The sequence below is a fragment of the Mercenaria mercenaria genome, chromosome 3 (assembly GCF_021730395.1).
Source record: "Mercenaria mercenaria strain notata chromosome 3, MADL_Memer_1, whole genome shotgun sequence".
In the NCBI taxonomy this organism is placed as follows: Eukaryota; Metazoa; Mollusca; class Bivalvia; order Venerida; family Veneridae; genus Mercenaria; species Mercenaria mercenaria.
Genome location: NC_069363.1, coordinates 88,952,433 through 88,970,583, shown reverse-complemented (window position 1 = coordinate 88,970,583; position 18,151 = coordinate 88,952,433). Strand labels below are relative to the sequence as shown.

Here is an 18,151-nt window from a genome sequence, read left to right as displayed (position 1 = left end):
AATTAATACGTACATGAAATGGATACAATATTTAAATATAACAACAAGTGCTTCCTTTACCTTGCCACAAAGTAGGGAAATAGATCAATAGGAGAAACAACCTTCTAAAAACACTGTCCTCTTTAACAGAAATATTTAAACGGTGTATTTAAATTTGTGTACTTGTTTGAATAGAACGACGAACACCAAATAAATGCAAGAACACGTGTACCACTTAGGTGATGTACACTTACATACAAATAACACACACTAGCAAGGGTGAACCGGAACAATGTCATCCAGAGAAAAGTAATCAAGTGTTTTTTTTTATCTTTCATTGTACCTTGGACGTGTTCACTTTTCTCAAGCTGACAGCCCCCTACGAAATATCTCACCCTTTTTAAATAACCAAACGAGAAATAAGGCTTTCGCGCGTCATGATCTTTATTAGCAACGACGTTTGCATTTTTCCGCGGGGTTTCGGATACAAATAACAAATGGCCGAGTAACATTTAAAGCAATTATCGCACAGTTATAATGTTCAAAATAAAGTCATGTTGGCCTGTTTGAAACTCATTTTAAACTTTGATTTCCTACTGGAAATATATTAAATGATAAATTACAGACAAACTGATGCATACCAGCAGGTGATTCAACAACTAAATATCACACTGCCCGATGGGACTTTTAACCTGAAAGAAAACGTCTTTCCTCTCTGTTTCACCATCTGGCCTCTTTTATAAAAGAATTGAAGGAATGTTGTTCTTCAAAGACACATTGCAGTTTAACGTAAACCCAAAGGATGAGACTGAAAAGAACGTCTTAGACATAGAAATCTTGAAACATTACTCTCAATCATAGTTGATTTGATATCTTATTTGTAAATAAATTAACTGTTTATGGAAGAACTGATCCTTAATATGCCTATGTATCAAAGGTAAGGTTAAATGATTGCACTATATGTGATATAGTGAGCGTTAGCGCTTTGCGACCGGAAAAGATGCAGATCAATACTGTTAGTTAATCCCCAAAACTATATTGCATGGATATGCAGGCTGATTTGAATCCATATTGGTCGCAAAGCCAGAGTCGAAAAACATATGCATTGGCTAATGATGCATTGGAGAGCTTTGAGTTTTCTCCAAAAGAAAAAAAGCAGTATTGTGCACATTCCTTATTTCCTTTATAATGCTTCCAATAACCTGTTTCATATGAAAGAGAAGTTTTTCGGGTATTCATTCTGTACTTGCACAGCTCAACACGGAAATCGTAGGGGTAAGGATCTTTGGGTTAAGAGTTCGGGCCCCGGCGAAGTGTTGTTCTTGTGTGACAATTTGAATGAAAACATTTTACCTACCATAATTTTCGTCTTCCTCGTGCGGAGAAATTGGCTATTACATTTGAATGGCAGGTTAGCACAGGTAAGGAATCCAGGAATATTTAAACAGCGCTTAACAAATGAACAAATAATTTCCCTCTTCTTATATTTATTACATTTTACTTGATTGTCAGATTTTCTACATAAAGGACTTCGTGTTCACAGGAGCATGTTATTGTTTCTCGACTATGTTTTGACATTTCTGTCAATTTATTCTTTACCCGCAAACTACATAGTACCCCAGACAGGGAACTCATTACAATGCCTAAATTGTGCATTAATGACCTGAAATTGGCATTTATAATTTTATTAGTCCCCTACTGGTTGAAAACCAGTTTCGGGGACTATAGGAATGCGCTTTTCTGTCATTCCGTCCGTCCGTCCGTCCGCAATTTCGTGTCCGATCCATAACTCTGTCATCCATGAAGGGATTTTAATATTACTTGGCACAAGTGTTCCCCATGATGAGACGACGTGTCATGTGCAAAACCCGGACCCCTAGCTCAAAGGTAAATGTCACAATTGGAGGTCATAGGTCAACAGGGCTTTTCTCCTGTCCGGTGCATAACTCTCCCATCCATGAAGGGATTTTAATATTACTTGGCACAAATGTACCTCATGATAAGACGATGTGTCATGCACAACTTTCAGACCCCTAGCTCAAAGGTCGTCACACTTAGCAATCAAATGTTAACATAGCATGAACAGGGTCTGTTTCGTGTCCGGTCCATAACTTTCACATTCATTAAGTGATTTTAATATCACTTGGCACAAGTGTTCCCCATGATGGGACGACGTGTCATGCGCATACCCCGGATCCCTAGTTCAAATCAAAGGTCAAGGTCACAATTGGGGGTCAAAGGTCAACAGAGTTCTTTTACTGTCCGGTCCATAGCTCTGTCATCCATGAAGGCATTTTTATAATACTTGGCACAAATGTTCCCCATTATGAGACAACTTGTCATGCGCAAAACCTGGACCCTTAGCGTAAAGGTCAAGGTCACAATTGGAGGTCAAAAGGTCAATAAGGTTTTTTTCCTGTCCGATCCAGAACTCTGTCATCCATCAAGGGATTACAATATTACTTGGTATAAATGTTCCCTATGATGAGGCGACGTGTCATGCGCAACACCCATAACCCTAGCTTAAAGGTCAAGGTCACACTTTGAGATCAAAAGTCAATAGGACTTTTTACTGTCCGGTCTATAACTTTGTCATTCAAAACAGGATTTCAATATCAGTTGGCACAAATATTCCCCTGGATGAAGCAACATGTCATGCGCAAAACCCGTGTCCAAGGTCTAATGTCAAGGTCACACTTACAGACCAAAGGTCAGACACAAGAATGACTTTGTCTGGAGCATTTCTTCTTCATGCATGAAGGGATTTTGATGTAACTTTGCACAATTGTTCACCAACATAAGACGGATTTTCATGCGCAAGAACCAGGTCCCTAGGTCTAAGGTCAAGGTCATATTTAGAGGTCAAAGGTCAAATTCAAGAATGACTTTGTCCGGAGCATTTCTTCTTCATGCATGGAGGGATTTTGATGTAACTTGGACCAAATTTTCACCATGAGGCACCCTTGTTTTTAGAATTACGTCCCTTTGTTTTACTATAAATAGATTATATTGTAACTTTTTTATTACTGGCCGTAGAGAAAAATCGAGACCACTTTTCTGTGGTACAACATGCATGTTACATCCAATGTTTAGGTGTATTTTGACCTATCTCTACCTGGTAAAGAGTTTCTTGTGGACTTATATTATATAGATTTTTTTTAGGATTAATTAAATTTCGCTTTGTTGTTACTATATAAATAACTTATATGATAACTTTTTTATAATCGGCCCAAAAAATGCAATATGAAAACAACTGTGGGTTTTTATATATGCACATTTTAATCCAAGTGTGTTGTTATAACATATTGTATATATAGTACAATATTGTTTATACATCATTGACAGATATCAGTTCATTATGTTATACTGCAGTGGAGAAAATTAGGTGCCTTCCAGTAGGGGACTTTGTATTGCATGGCAATACTTCATTCACTTGTTACTTTTGTCCACTCCATTTTTATATGAATGGACTGCAAATCTACAAAAAAAAATGAACACTCAGAACTGTTTATTTTATATGTTATTTAACTCACAATCTTCATTTTCTTTGTTAAATATCCATTCATACCTGACCTCTTATAAAACTGTGCTTCTCAAAAAACCTAGCTTTGCTTTATTCATACAACACCGAGCTATCCCCATCCTGTGACTGGTACATCGGAATACGCAGTGATGTTTAGATCGGGCTTTTATATGTACCAAATTGATGCACGCGACACTAGCCTGGCTGAAACGAGTGAAAATCGGGCGAAATCGGTGTACCAAGCAAAATCGAAGTACATAATCGATATAATTTTGCAAGAATAAACGTTTGCAACCATGATCACAAAAAAGTAATCAACGACCGTAACTATCATCAGTTTTATTTACTTTCTCTGGAATATTACAATTTCTAATATTAATAAATCTACAGTCTAATTAACACTAATTAAAAGCAAACTTAATCTATGAAATACATTATGAAAATATAGTACGGATAATACATTGCTACACATCGATATTACAAACAAACATATCTGTGAACGCACATCAGCATAAACTACTATTATGCACTTTCGGGGGTGTTTACAAAACGTTGTTACAGAGTTCTCCGCTAGTGTTATAACACTTTATAACCCGGTTCGTGCAAGCTAACGCATACGGCCAAAAGGATAATTCAAAATGAAATGTCGTCAACGTGCAAAAACGTAGACTACGCATTCATGGAAATCATGACTTGAGGACATATTAATTACTGTTTTTTTTTACGGTTTTCGCTAGATAGCGTAGCGGTGTTCTTTCGTGTAAAACATCTTCAGAATCCCCGGAACGTTGTTCGACGGGCTGTTACCAAATCTTCAGGTCTGCGATTTATACACAAAACATGCTTACTAAGTAAACATTTCTGGACATATATTTTTATTCAACTCCAGATGAGAAAACTCAGTAAGTTCTCATATATACCATAAATTTAGTTCATGTGCATGCATTTTACATAGAAATTCATAAACCTGCTTAAGTAATATGTTGATTATTTAATCCCAAATAAAAAGTCTTACTAAGAATTTTAGCTCTTAACACACTTTGTAAGTCTAGGAAGGCATGCCAAATGCTAATTGTCAAATTATTTAGTGTCAAATATAGACTGTCAAATAGAAATTGTCGTATAGTAAATGTTAGCAGTGAACTGCATAAGGTGGAACAAAAATACTAAATGCTTATTGCCATGTATTTATTGAGATGCAGACAATTCAAATTACTGTAATGGGACATATAAATGTGTCCAACGGAATGTATAAACAAGAAGGTCATGATGACCCTGGATCGCCCACATGAGTAATATAAGCTATATGTTTCAAATGTCGAACTGGTGCTAAAATATCAAGAAAGTAGGTCAGTAGGTCACAGTCATGGTCACTGGAAGTCAGTGTTAATATCGGTGTGCAGAACTGTATATGTCATCCAAACTTGAAAGCTGTATGTTAAAAATCAAGAAAGTAGGTCAGTTGGTCAAGGTCACAGTCAAGTGACTCCTAATTACTCGGGGTCAACGGGTAATTATAATTAAACAGTCTAGGAAATATGATCAGATAATTTTTGAAGTATTTTTCCTATATAACTAATATAAAAGTGACCCTGGGACGGGGCCGCTTTTAACCTCAATAATTTAAACAACTATGGTAGAGTGCCACTAGGCAAAGCAACATACCAAATATCAAATGCCTAGGCCTTGCAGTTTCATACAAGAAAATTTTCAAATTTTTTCCTATATAAGTCTGTGTAAAATTCCGGATCCCCGGGGCTAGGCCTATTTTTACCCTAGGGTAATAATTTGAAAAATCTTGGTAGAGGAACACAAGGCAATGGTACATACCAAACATCAAAGACCTATGTCTTGTGGTTTTAGACAAGAAGATGTTTAAAGTATTTTTGCTATATAAGTCTATGTAAAATAGAAAAAGTGGAAACTCCACAGGTCGCTCAACACGAAAATGTGACAGGCTCGGTTTGATTCAGCCTGTTCTAAGTAGTGGAAATGCATGCTACCGTCCACGCCCTCTATCCCCGGGTTGAGCAGAACTTTTACACATACACATGCCAGAAGTACAAAAATTAATTTAGGAAAAACAAACACTCACGACGGACAACTGACGACGAACATTGAGCGGTCACAAAAGCTCACCATGAGCCTTTGGCTCAGGTGAGCTAAAAAGCGTCATTTAAGTTATAGAGGCCGGACAACCTGTATGGAACAGTCTTATCTCTGATGTCAAAATCCAGCAAATCACACTTGAAACTAGGGATAATCATATTTATACTCTTTGATTTAAATTTCCGCATTGACTTTCTTGTGCATTAAAGGTATAATTCAAAAAATAAATTTTATACAAATATAAGATCAAATTGTCCAATTTAGATAACTTACAACGCATTTTTTCTAATTCTCAAGGAAAAAGGGCTTGAAGACTCTATTATATTTTTGAGTTGTCAGAATCTTGCTGAGTTAGCAATGATGTTATTAAAGTTGTGCATTTATAAATAATATACAGAAAATGTAAGAAAAACATAAAATACTTGTCATCTTTAGAAATATTGCAGTCACGGTTAAAAAGATACAAGTTATCTTTTCATTATACCTTGTTAATGTATTTGAAATACAGCATTTTAAATAACGTGCACATAGAAATATATATAGTATTTTCTCACATTTTATAAATAAATAACCTGTAAAATATTTTAAAAACAATTGAGGAAAAACAACTTAATTTCTTAAATGTACAATTTAACCCTGTACCTTTGTACAGTACGAGAGTAACTGTAGTATTGAATTTAAAATGGCAAGACATGTAAACTTGATAGTAATGTAAACTTGATAGTATAAATATAGTTATGTTCACACTAATTATAATATGTCACTAATACAATGTCACTAATTGATCTGATACATTTCCCTTTATTTTGCCGTTGTATTATGATTCACCATATTTCAGCATCACATGTTCCCTTCCGGAAACAAAATGAAACTAATCGGTCATGTACAGAAACCGCAGATTCGGAGTAATCACTGCCTCGGAGTATCAGAAACCGCAGATTCAGAGTCATCACTGCCTCGGAGTATCAGAAACCGCAGATTCAGAGTCATCACTGCCTCGGAGAATCAGAAACCGCAGATTCAGAGTAATCAGTGCCTCGGAGAATCAGAAACCGCAGATTCAGAGTAGTTACTGCCTCGGAGAATCAGAAACTGCAGATTCAGAGTCATCACTGCCTCGGAGTATCAGAAACCGCAGATTCAGAGTAATCACTGCCTCGGAGTATCAGAAACCGCAGATGCAGAGTCATCACTGCCTCGGAGTATCAGAAACCGCAGATTCAGAGTCATCACTGCTTCAGAGTATCAGAAACCGCAGATTCAGAGTAATCACTGCCTCGGAGTATCAGAAACCGCAGATTCAGAGTCATCACTGCCTTGGAGTATCAGAAACCGCAGATTCAGAGATTCAGAGTCATCACTGCCTCGGAGTATCAGAAACCGCTGATTCAGAGTAATCACTGCCTCGGAGTATCAGAAACCGCAGATTCAGAGTAATCACTGCCTCGGAGTATCACAGACATGATTATAATTAATGCCCATAACTTCAGATATCCTGATCACTTAAAGTATTTGAGTCATTGCTGATTTCATTCTTTAAATGCCACTACGTTTTGCTTTTCTATCTGTGGAATTGCATCATCATTATCTATATAATCTCGTTCAAATTCACATTGTGGATATTATTTTCTTAGTAAGGAGTACTTTATCAACATACGTTACTATCACTAGCAGATATTTCTGTAACGTAAGAAGCTTTTCAACCTATTTTGTGCTTTTCTAGTCTAGTAGCTCGTCAATCATGAATTTTGATAATCGCAAAAGTTTGTTTTAGAGGCACATTTCCTACAGTTAATGATGTACACTAAAAAACATGTTAAAACACAATGAACTAGTGTGTCTATTTAAGAATTTCGTCGTTGAATGAAATCGTTTTATGTTCAGTTGTGAAGGAATTATTTCACGAGGGTGAAGCCCGAGTGATATTATAATACGCATCTAAACGATATTGATTTTATTCATAAGCAAACCACTTTTTTCAGTCTTCTTCGTTTGACAGGAATGCAAGTTAAGTCGCGGTAAAATTCCCATTTGTTCTTCAGGTAATAGTGTCTGAAATGTGTAACGCTTTTACATCATAGATAATTTGTTCTCTTCATGATTTTCTACAAATTCAATCTAATTTAAGTGAAAATACGTTCACTTCCTTGCTAAATGAAACTGGCTATTTATATATAAAAAAACCCTCAAATTTCTGTTTAATAATCTACCACATTATTGACAATTATTGCAAGCATTTGCTATTTTTTTTGTAAGCGTCGTAATACCTCTTCTTTCAATGCTCTCTTATCTGGCTTTCCAGTGTAGAGTGGTGGAAAAGACTTGAAAATCATTATTATTTCTGGTTTATCACGAGAAAATGCTTCATTTGCGAAAGCGAGGATATGCTCTGCGTAGAATCTTTCTATGTCGTCCGGTGTTAGTGTTTTACCAGGTAAAGGAATAACGCATGCGCAAACTAACTCGAATTTCGCCGCATCAGGAACAGAAATCACCAAAACATCCAAAACATCTGGATGATTTTTTATAAATGCTTCAATCTTAGATGGAAACATATACTTGCCGCTTTGCAGTATGATGTCAGATTTGCGTCCACTCACAACAAGTTGTCCATCATTTGTTATATAACCGACATCATCGGTATTCATCCAATGGCTGGAAGACAAGACTTCCTTGGTTTTCGTTTCGTTCTTGTAGTAATACCGGAAAAGACAAGGCGAACGCACGAATATAAGGCCTATTTTCTCCCTTTCAACAACAAAACCTTCGTCATTTACGACTTTCAGTTCAAACCCAGCAAGTGGCTTTCCGCTGCAGTAGTTTAGATAGTTTTCCTTTCTTTTCACTGGGTTAGCTGCAAAGAATCCTCCCTCGGACGAGCCATATACGTTTGTGACTGTTTCAGTCAATATTCCGATCGCATTCATACAAGCTGAATCAACAGGAAGTCCACCCGTGTGAATATTCTTCAACATGGAGCTTGTTTTTTCGGGCAAGTCTTTAATCATGTCGACAAGGCCAATAACCGTTGATGGTAAAAGACCCGCAACTGTACATCCCTCTTTCTGGATAACTTTGTATGTGAACTCGCAATGCTCTCTTAGGGTACTGAACGGTTTTGTTTTTGTCACAACTTTAAGCGCATCATGTAAAAACATGAATGGAAAGCCACCAATCCAGGCAATGCGGCGTTCACAATACATTACGTCTGCAGTGTCGTATCCAATGGATTCTTTCAAGTGATGCCCTATTAACATTGCGTCATGGTGAGAGTGTGGTACAAATTTCGACTCTCCCGTTGATCCCGAAGTAGGAAAAAGTAGCATGGTAGCCTCTGGGTCAAGTTTTGGCAATTGAAAAGAATCTCCTGGTTCTTTGAAACAGTCCCTGAGCTGAAACATTTGCATTTCATTTACTGTCGAAGTTGAAATAAGCCACTTAAGTGCTGGAACTTTCGGACTTTGAACGGATCCATCTGCGTCGATTTTAGGTATGAAATTCATGCAAGCTTTTAACTGCTTGTGGTCATCACCAGGTTCGAGAATTAAGCATTTGACGTCGAGATCCTTCAGCTTGCTATGTAAATCACTCCCATCTTCGTTTTTGATGAGCACATTCAGTATAATTGCACCTGTGCAAATCACACCGAGTGTGCATATTAACAAGTCTAGATCATTGTACAAACACGTTGCTACGATATCACCTTTTCCTATTCCCAATGATAAAAGCGAGTGTGCTAGTTGCCGAGACTTCTTGTATAATTCCTCGGCCGTTATGCTTTCTCTTCTTCCATCCGGATGAAGGAAAACATAAACTTCCTTGTCGCCATGTCTCTCTGCCATTCCATGTAGTCGTTCAGGCACGGTCTCATAGTGGTACTGAAAATCCACAGGTCTGTGTATATAACTCAAATTCCTTTCCATCGAGGCTGTTGCAACGACGTCTGTATAAGTCTGAATACCTGTACAGGCGTTTAATTGATTTAATATTAAGATATACGTGTGACTCTAAATGTTAAACCTAATTTTATGCAGAGACATCAATGTACTGAAATATCTGAAGTACGCTAACTTTTGACTATCTCATTTGTAGGTTATCACTGAACAATGATAAAAAGATAAGTTTGATCATATATACCTTGAAGGGGATTTAAAGCGCTTCATTATTTTTTACCAAAAAAACAATCAAAGGTGTTTACCGTTTATTATATCTTAAAAGCATATAAACCTATACAGTCTAGGAAAGCTGTGTCTAAAACCTCTGAACTGTTAAAACATGTATCAGAGAGCATATAAAAGAACTTCATCATTACGTTTTAGCTCATGAATACAGACAGGATTAATCTAGAAGGGAGCACTTTATAAAAACGCAGAAAAAATTGGTATAGAGAATAATCCCTGCTGTAAGTCATAATCAATATAATTGATTAAACCATTTTATGCTCTATGGCAACATATATCGTTTTAGTTATAAGAACGTATTTCGTCAGTATATTCTACTAAAAGCTCATTCCAAAGGCTGTTTAAGAAATGGCCATTTACGTATTTATTATAGATGCTAAAATATAATTCCGGTGTCGCAGTTTTGATGATGTTATGCAATATTTAAAAACAATAAGTAAAACGGATAAACTGTTCGGTATATGCATTGTAAAAAAAGAGTGCTACCAGTTTTAGTAATATGGACTAATCTATCGCTAAAAATAACTGCGTACACTTCACCGATCTATTTTTAGCGCGTAGCGTTATTATTATTTTACTGTGTACTTTTAATGCATGGATCCGTAAACCGATCATTTTACTCCGCCCCTTAGTTACCGTTGCTGCTTCCCACAAGCTTCTTTCAAAATGGCGGATTCATGTACATTTGCGATGGACTCGCTAGAAAGTATTCCAGATGCTGTTTCTGTGAAATACTTACCAAACTGTGACAAAATGCACCAAGAAAGCTGTCAAAAAGGGACTTAATTATTTTATTCAAGGATAAGTACATGACATTAAAATTAAGTCAGAAGAAATCACGCTAAAAGTTTCACTTTCACTAGATATTGCTGGCGTCCTTATGCAGACATATGGTTTGGCATGTACAATTATGATGTTAGTTATCTTTTAAACAACATTTGAAAAGATATTATATTTCCGTCTTAGATTATTTAGTAAATTATCTTATTAAAATGTTCTGTTGTAGAGACTGTGATTCCTAGCTATGCATATGCGATAAAATATTAGAACACAATGACATTTTCATCACCTAAAGAAATTAATTAATTGGTTCAATAGCTTTTTATTTATACTACATAATACCCTACTGTTCTTATTTCACAAGTATGTATTGCGCTCGCTGATTGCGGACCTGATATCAATTAAGTTAATTATTCCCATTATATTATAATATACATTTGTAAAATACCACGCCTTTCATTTAAGATTGTGTTTTTATTTTAATGTGTAGTTTGTACAGAATGTTTTGGGAAAGTCTCTCTATTTCATGTTGAATTGATACATGATTATTTTAAAGAAGATACTGTTCCTTTTATAAATTTATTAAGTCTTTCAAATAAATATTCATTTATATAGATTATAAGTGTATATATTTTTGTTGTTACGTTTAAGGTCAAACCTTTTTTCACCTTCAACTTCAATTCTCTTTTATAGCAATATTTTTCTTACTCACAGTAAACTTAATAACAAGTTTTGAAATTTTCACAATTCTTTTAAACTGCATTGCAAAATGACTATATGTGACAAGCAAAATTATCTCTTTTATCGCATATAACTTGTTTGAATTGATAAGAATACATGTACTATAGACATAGTAAGTTCATAACCATAATTGTTATTGAAATACGCAAATATTTGCAATGGGGGAATACCCGTTGCTAATGTTGAGAGAATTTATTGGGCAACCCCTTTGCTTAATGTATGCACATATCATGTCATACTCTCTCTCTCTCTCTCTCTCTCTCTCTCTCTTCTTTTAGGGTTAGTTTGTTGTGAAATATGCACGCTCGTTTGTAGGTGCTTTACCATAACTGATATATTTTAGTGGCGATTGGTTCGTATAAATCCATCTCTACCTAACCCTAACACTACTGGCATTAAAGTATGTTTAAACTAGAGTCAAAGATGAATTTGTTAAATGGATTCATGTGTTCAAATATTATTTTATCAAACGTACCATGATAATCTACGAATGAGACAATTAAGTATTCAAGTACATGAAAAACCCCGTAAACTATATTTGGTCATGTTTTTATCCTATTATGTATTATTTTAGTTGTCACAAAACCTCCTACAGACACTCAGATACATACAAAAGTCGTTGCTGCAGCCATAATGGAAAAGAGTTTCAGTTATATACACAGATCTGTGGATTTTCAATACCATTATGAGACCGGCAGAATGAGAATGGCAGATAGATATGGCGACAAGGAAGTTTACGTTTTTCTGCATTCGGATGGAAGAAGAGACAGCATAACGGCTAAAGAATTATATAAGAAGTCTCGGCAGTTAGCGCACTCGCTTTTATCAATGGGAGTAGGAAAAGGTGATGTGGTAGCAACGTGTTTGTACAATGATCTAGACTTGTTAATATGCACATTTGGAGTGATTTGCACAGGGGCAATTCAATTGAATGCAACTATCAGGAACGAAGATGGGAGTGATTTACATAGCAAGCTGAAAAATCTCGACGTCAAATGCTTAGTTCTAAATCCTGGAGATGATCACAAGCAGCTGAAAGCTTGCATGAATTTTATTCAGAAAATCAACGCAGATGGATCAGTTCAAAGTTCGCAAGTTCCAGCACTTAAACGGCTTATTTCAACTTCGACGGTTAATGGATTGGAAATGCTTCAGCTCAGGGAGTGTTTGAGAGAACAAGGAGATTCTTTTAAATTGCCAAAACTTGACCCAGAGGCTACCATGCTACTTTTTCCTACTTTGGGATCAACGGGAGAGTCGAAATTTGTACCACACTCGCACCATGACGCAATGATAATAGGGCATCACTTGAAAGTATCCATTGGATACGACACTGCAGACGTAATGTATTGTGAACGCCGCATTGCCTGGATTGGTGGCTTTCCATTTATGTTCTTACATGATGCGCTTAAAGTTGTGACAAAAACAAAACCGTTCAGCACCCTAAGAGAGCTTTTTGAGTTCACATACAAAGTGATGCGGAAAGAAAGATGCACAGTTGCGGGTCTTTTACCATCAACGGTTATTGGGCTTGTCGACATGGTCAAAGACATGCCTGAAAAACCAAGCTTTCTATTGAAGAATATTCACACGGCTGGTCTTCCTGTTGATTCAACTTGTATGAATGCGATCGTAATATTGACTGAAACAGTCACAAACGCATATGGCTCGTCCGAGGGAGGTTGCTTTACAAGTAACCCGGTGAAGAAAAAGGAAAACTACCTAAACTACTGTAGCGGAAAGCCACTTGCTGGATTTGAACTGAAAGTCGTGAATGACGAAGGTTTTGTTGTTGAAAGAGAGAAAGTAGGACTAATATCCGTGCGTTCATTCAACCAATCGCATATAATATGTAATGGCGAGTTTCACTTTGTTTTAGAATGTGTTTTATATAACGATTAAAACAAACAGAACATACCAAATTATTATTGTAGGAGACCATATATGCATATGTTCATTGATTTAATGAATACAGAAAACAAGAGTGTCATAAAGAATTTAAGTACCTACGTTGATAAAGCTTTTACTACAAATTAACTTTACAATGAAATCAATCTGTAAAATATATTGTGTAAATCATGTCATTAAATGAGAAGTGTCTATGTGATATGTACGTAACACCTTTTAACAAAATTTCTTTAACATGCTGAATAGGCAATTATGACTGATTTTGATAACAAAGTTTAAAGGCCTGTATTTAATAATGTAATTTTGAAGTGTTAATTAAATAAAAAGAGAGTGGAGAGAATTACTATACGCCCTAGCAGCTTTCAATTCAATCCACTTGTCTTGATATTTGTATTGTATGGATGTTATATGTATGTATGTTCTATGTAATGTATATCTTGATAAATAAATATGTTTAAACCAATTAAATAAATAGAATAACTTTAAATTATGTGGACATAACAAATGTATTCGTTTTATGTTAAAAGTTTAAGAGTCGACATATTTGTCTATATCGTTGTTTATGCCACATGGGTCTAAGACCTCCTGGATGAAAATATAAACGTGTAACTTGTATAAAATGAATGTACCTACAGAACTCAATGGCTTTATGTAACAACGAACGGTACCAATATCAGTAAGTTTGCCAATTGTCAACAACTATTCGTACAAGTTGCCAATAAGCGGTGCGAAAAGAAGCTGGCTCTGCTCATGAAGGTAGAGCCTAATCTAGACTGACTTATTACCCAATCTAACTGTTCTGTCTTAATCTTTACTTTTACTAAATGTTTTTAATTCAAATAACATGTATAGGTAATCAATTTGGTTACTAGTAAAATATCAACGTTTTTTATTTTTTTTTCTAACATTGTCCGATTCATAAATCTGTAAGAGAAAAAAAAAGGAAATCAGTCGTTGTATATACTGCGATTACAAATGGTTGGACGGGCGGACAAATAAGGGATCGTTTCGACGTCTATTTCTTACCGCATGACGTCAGTGTCCTTACGTATTTTCAGTTCTTCCCATTTAACGTCAATGTCATTTCTAGGTATTTTCCGTTCTTACCATATGAACGTTCTTCCGTTCTTCTTATTTTCCGTTCTTAGGCCATTTCTACGTATTTTTAGGTCTTACCATATGACGTAAGAGCCCTTCTGGAAAACGTCTTTTTAGTCCTCACCACATTTTGTCAGGGTCATTCCTTTTATATCACAATATGTTATGTGAGGTTGCAAGAACTTTAATAATCATAAATTACTTGAGGTTTTACCTGCGGTATATCACTGTTCATAGTTCAAATGCTTGCAAAATATTCTACTTGTAGTTATCAACAGATTAAATGTCTTCCCGACTTGCATTGTAGTGTATTTGCACGAATATTAAAATTACAACACACATGTATGTTACCTGTCTTACATAGGTTCAACTTATGCAGAATTTAGGGGTTCTTCAATTCTCCTACAAGATAGTTAAAATTTAATGTCTCAAGTAACCATCAGCAGTGAATGTATTACCATTTCAAAAAGCCTGAGATGATGTTTCAGCAACTTGTTTATATGTAATCCTTTATAATGATAGGTAACACATCTTTTTATGCTCCCGTTTGAAAAACAGGCGCATTATGTCATTATGTCTCCGCTCAATAAATAGAGTATTTTGCATCGTTACTAAACGAAACATATACAAAGTGTGTATACCAATAACATCTAGGCCAAATTCCATAACCAGCCAGTTCGGTCCAGTATTTCAGATTTATGGCCCTTGAATTGGTCAATTTGACAAATTTGACAGTGTCAACTCGATAACTAGAGTTATACTTCATTTATGTCAACAAACTTATATAGAAGATGTTAAAAAACTAGGTCTTGTTCGATAACAACTCGGTATCTCCACTCCGTTATCTCCAGAGTTACGGCTCTTGAATTGTTCAAAATTGCCAAAATTGACACTGTCCACTCGATATCTAAAGTATTTTTTATATCGACCATACTTCTGCCACAACCCCACAACTGTATTACTATGAAGGTCATTCTAAAAATAATGAAAATTGCGTATGGTACAAAGTCTGTGTACAGACTTATGATTTTATCCCTTCAAAGTATTCGCCCTTGACTTTCACGCACTTCTGCAGTCGAGAAATGCAAAATGTTAAAGCTGCAGAATAGTCTCCCTTTGATAAGGTCTTAAGTAACTGAACAAAAAATCCACTCCTAAGTGCTTTATTCGATAAATATTTGCGCTCAGCCAGCATCTTTTTCAGCCTTGGAAAAATTACAAAGACTGGTGAATAAGCGTGATGATTGATTTGTATCACTTTTTCATCTCATAGAAACTTTTGAACGATGGCACATTGTGAGCCTCAGTGTGGCTCAAATGGAGACCGTGAAGACCTTTCCTTGGACGCATTTGGACTTCCCTTATGAAAAATGTTCAGTTCACTGACCTTGCAGATATTTCCAAAGATCAACGTAATTAAATGTACGCTCTAATTTAAGACATTTGATTGCTTTTCATAGCTAGATGTATTTTGCTTAATGTATATGACAACATCTGATACAAAACTAAATATCTCCGAAACGGTACAATAGTTTTCAATAGAATTTTGCAGAATTTTAAAAATATCATACATTTATCATCCGTGTTTTTTGCGGGTCAAACTTTTACGGAAGCGTACGATTATGTAAGTTATACAGAGTGTGTATGTGTATAACATCAAGGTCATGTTTGATAACCAGCCAGTTCGAATTATTATCTTCGGAGTTATGGCCCTTGAATTTCACAAATTCTAGCTTGACTAGTTCTTGTCCAATGTTCACTTGACTTTGTAAATATGTATATTATCTCTGACAAATTCAATAACAAACTGACTAGTCCCAGTTAGCCTTGAGTTATAGCCCCTGAGTTACAAATAACTGCGAAAATTGACAGTGTCCGATTAAGCGTTTCTTATCCAAATTTTCACAAACTTATAGTCAGAATATATTTATTGGCATATTTCCCAAGTCAAATTCGATGACCAGCAGAATAGTCGTAGTCGCTCTGGAGTTACGGCCCTTGAATAACTCAAAATTGAGAAAATTGACAACTTGTCTTCACTATGAGTACAGTAATTTAATAGTCAAAAGTAATTTGCTGTGAAGGGCGTATTTTGTGACAGTTTGGCTTCTTGTTTTCTTTATATTAACATATAAACAGACAAACAATGTATTGTTTACTCTCACAGAACTCCTGCGATTCGTCTTCATTGTCATTTTAGGAAAACTACTGTACTTTTAAATTATGTTAGTAGTCTGATATTTGCGATTTTGCGACTTTACTATAAAGACTTCACTTTTATCTTTCGTGCAGAAAGACTGGCAATAGAAAACAAGAGTGTCAAAATCTAATCTGTTCAGATATATATTATCTATATACTACACATCCCAGCGCTGAGGGGCAAATGATTAGAAGTCAGCGACCTTAACCCTTTATCAAGGTTTGTCATAAAATGACGGTTAAGATCACTTGTCCCTCATCGCTCTTTGTTCGAAAGCGGAATGGGGCTAGTACTCAATCTTGTGAGGAATCATCCAACTGGCTTACAAAGGTCGGAGCTTCTATGCGCTTACAGTATTTGGGCAATTTTTAAGATTTTCATTTTCGCCATGGGTAAAGACCGATGACTTCAAATCACTTTGCCCTCGCCGATATGGGTTTTAGAATTACTTTAAATGAGCACACCATCCACCTGGCATACAGAAGAATAGTGGTTTTACCCAAGTGCCCGTCCGTGCCTGAAATAATGCCAAGAAAAACTGGAAAGTCGCCATATCACATATAATTGGGTCGGTGTGATGTCAGAATTTATCTTGTGATCAAACATTTTATATAGAATATACCTAATTAATTTGACATTGTCAAAAAGCTTGCGTTTTCAAAGCATTTCAGTTTAGATTTATTTACCTTGCAAAATTACAGTGCACCATATCTGGTAAGACAGGAGTTTCCAAGTTAATATCTGGAAATTACACTAGGCTAGATGTGCTCCAAGTGTCTTCTGTTCTAGCAGTCATTATGGGACTGAACTGTATCCGTCAACCGTTAGGGTTCTGCCATTATTCGACAGTCCCAGAAGCTTTATCCTAGCATGACATAACTTAAAGTCTGAACTGAACTGAATCTAAACTCAAAAGTTAACAGTTTGAACAGAAAATATCCGGTATTTAAGTCTACTTGCCGGAAAATGTTTTGCACATGGATTTCAGTCAGCTTCATATGGGAAGAAAAATATAATTATTTAACAGATGTTGATAAAGAGCACATGTGTCTCGAGATTTATTTTTCGAAATGTTTTCAAACAGATTTCCTTTTCTTTGTTTCAAATACTTTTGTTTGTGGTCATCATGAAAGTCTATAAATAGAAGACGTGATATACACAGACGCAAAACTAACCTTGGTGTGCAACTTCGACATCGTTTTATAGAAGGTCATATGTACTTAATATTTCATAGGGGTAATTTGTTAATTGCTATAAATAGACCTTGTTCTTACACAAAACCTTGGGGCATAAAACGTAGCTCGAAGCATAAAGTAAAATTGTGAAAATATTTCTGATTTTTGTAAGGCATATCTAAATTGACCTTATAATAGTGGGCATGGTCACTTTTCCCTACATGTATAAAGTGGAAAATTTAATCTTCTTGTATAGTCAAGATGCAATACCTACCGGGCTTACTTGAACATAGTGACAGCAAAATGTTTATATACGTTTTAATGAACCAAACTGCCAGTTAAACTAAACTTATACTCAGAGTGCCATTTTAGCTACAACATATAGTACTACACTGAAGTCCCCTTCACAAGACTTTTGACCGGCCATCTATATCACGAGTCATTTAAGGTTGAAAAT

General features: G+C 35.7%; 2 protein-coding genes across 2 annotated transcripts; one reads left to right on the top strand and one right to left on the bottom strand.

Annotated features, from left to right (window-relative positions):
* Nucleotides 1-4,485: 4,485 nt before the first annotated feature.
* Nucleotides 4,486-9,641, bottom strand: LOC123523365 (putative acyl-CoA synthetase YngI). The gene has a single exon (XM_045301048.2). The coding sequence runs from the start codon at nt 9,532-9,534 to the stop codon at nt 7,852-7,854; it is 1,683 nt and encodes a 560-aa protein (XP_045156983.2). The 5' UTR covers nt 9,535-9,641; the 3' UTR covers nt 4,486-7,851.
* Nucleotides 9,642-12,012: 2,371 nt separating this feature from the next.
* On the top strand, nt 12,013-13,215 carry LOC123523366 (acetyl-coenzyme A synthetase-like). Its single transcript, XM_045301049.2, has one exon. It carries the CDS (start codon nt 12,013-12,015, stop codon nt 13,213-13,215), a length of 1,203 nt encoding a protein of 400 aa, XP_045156984.2.
* The last annotated feature ends 4,936 nt before the right edge of the window (nt 13,216-18,151 follow it).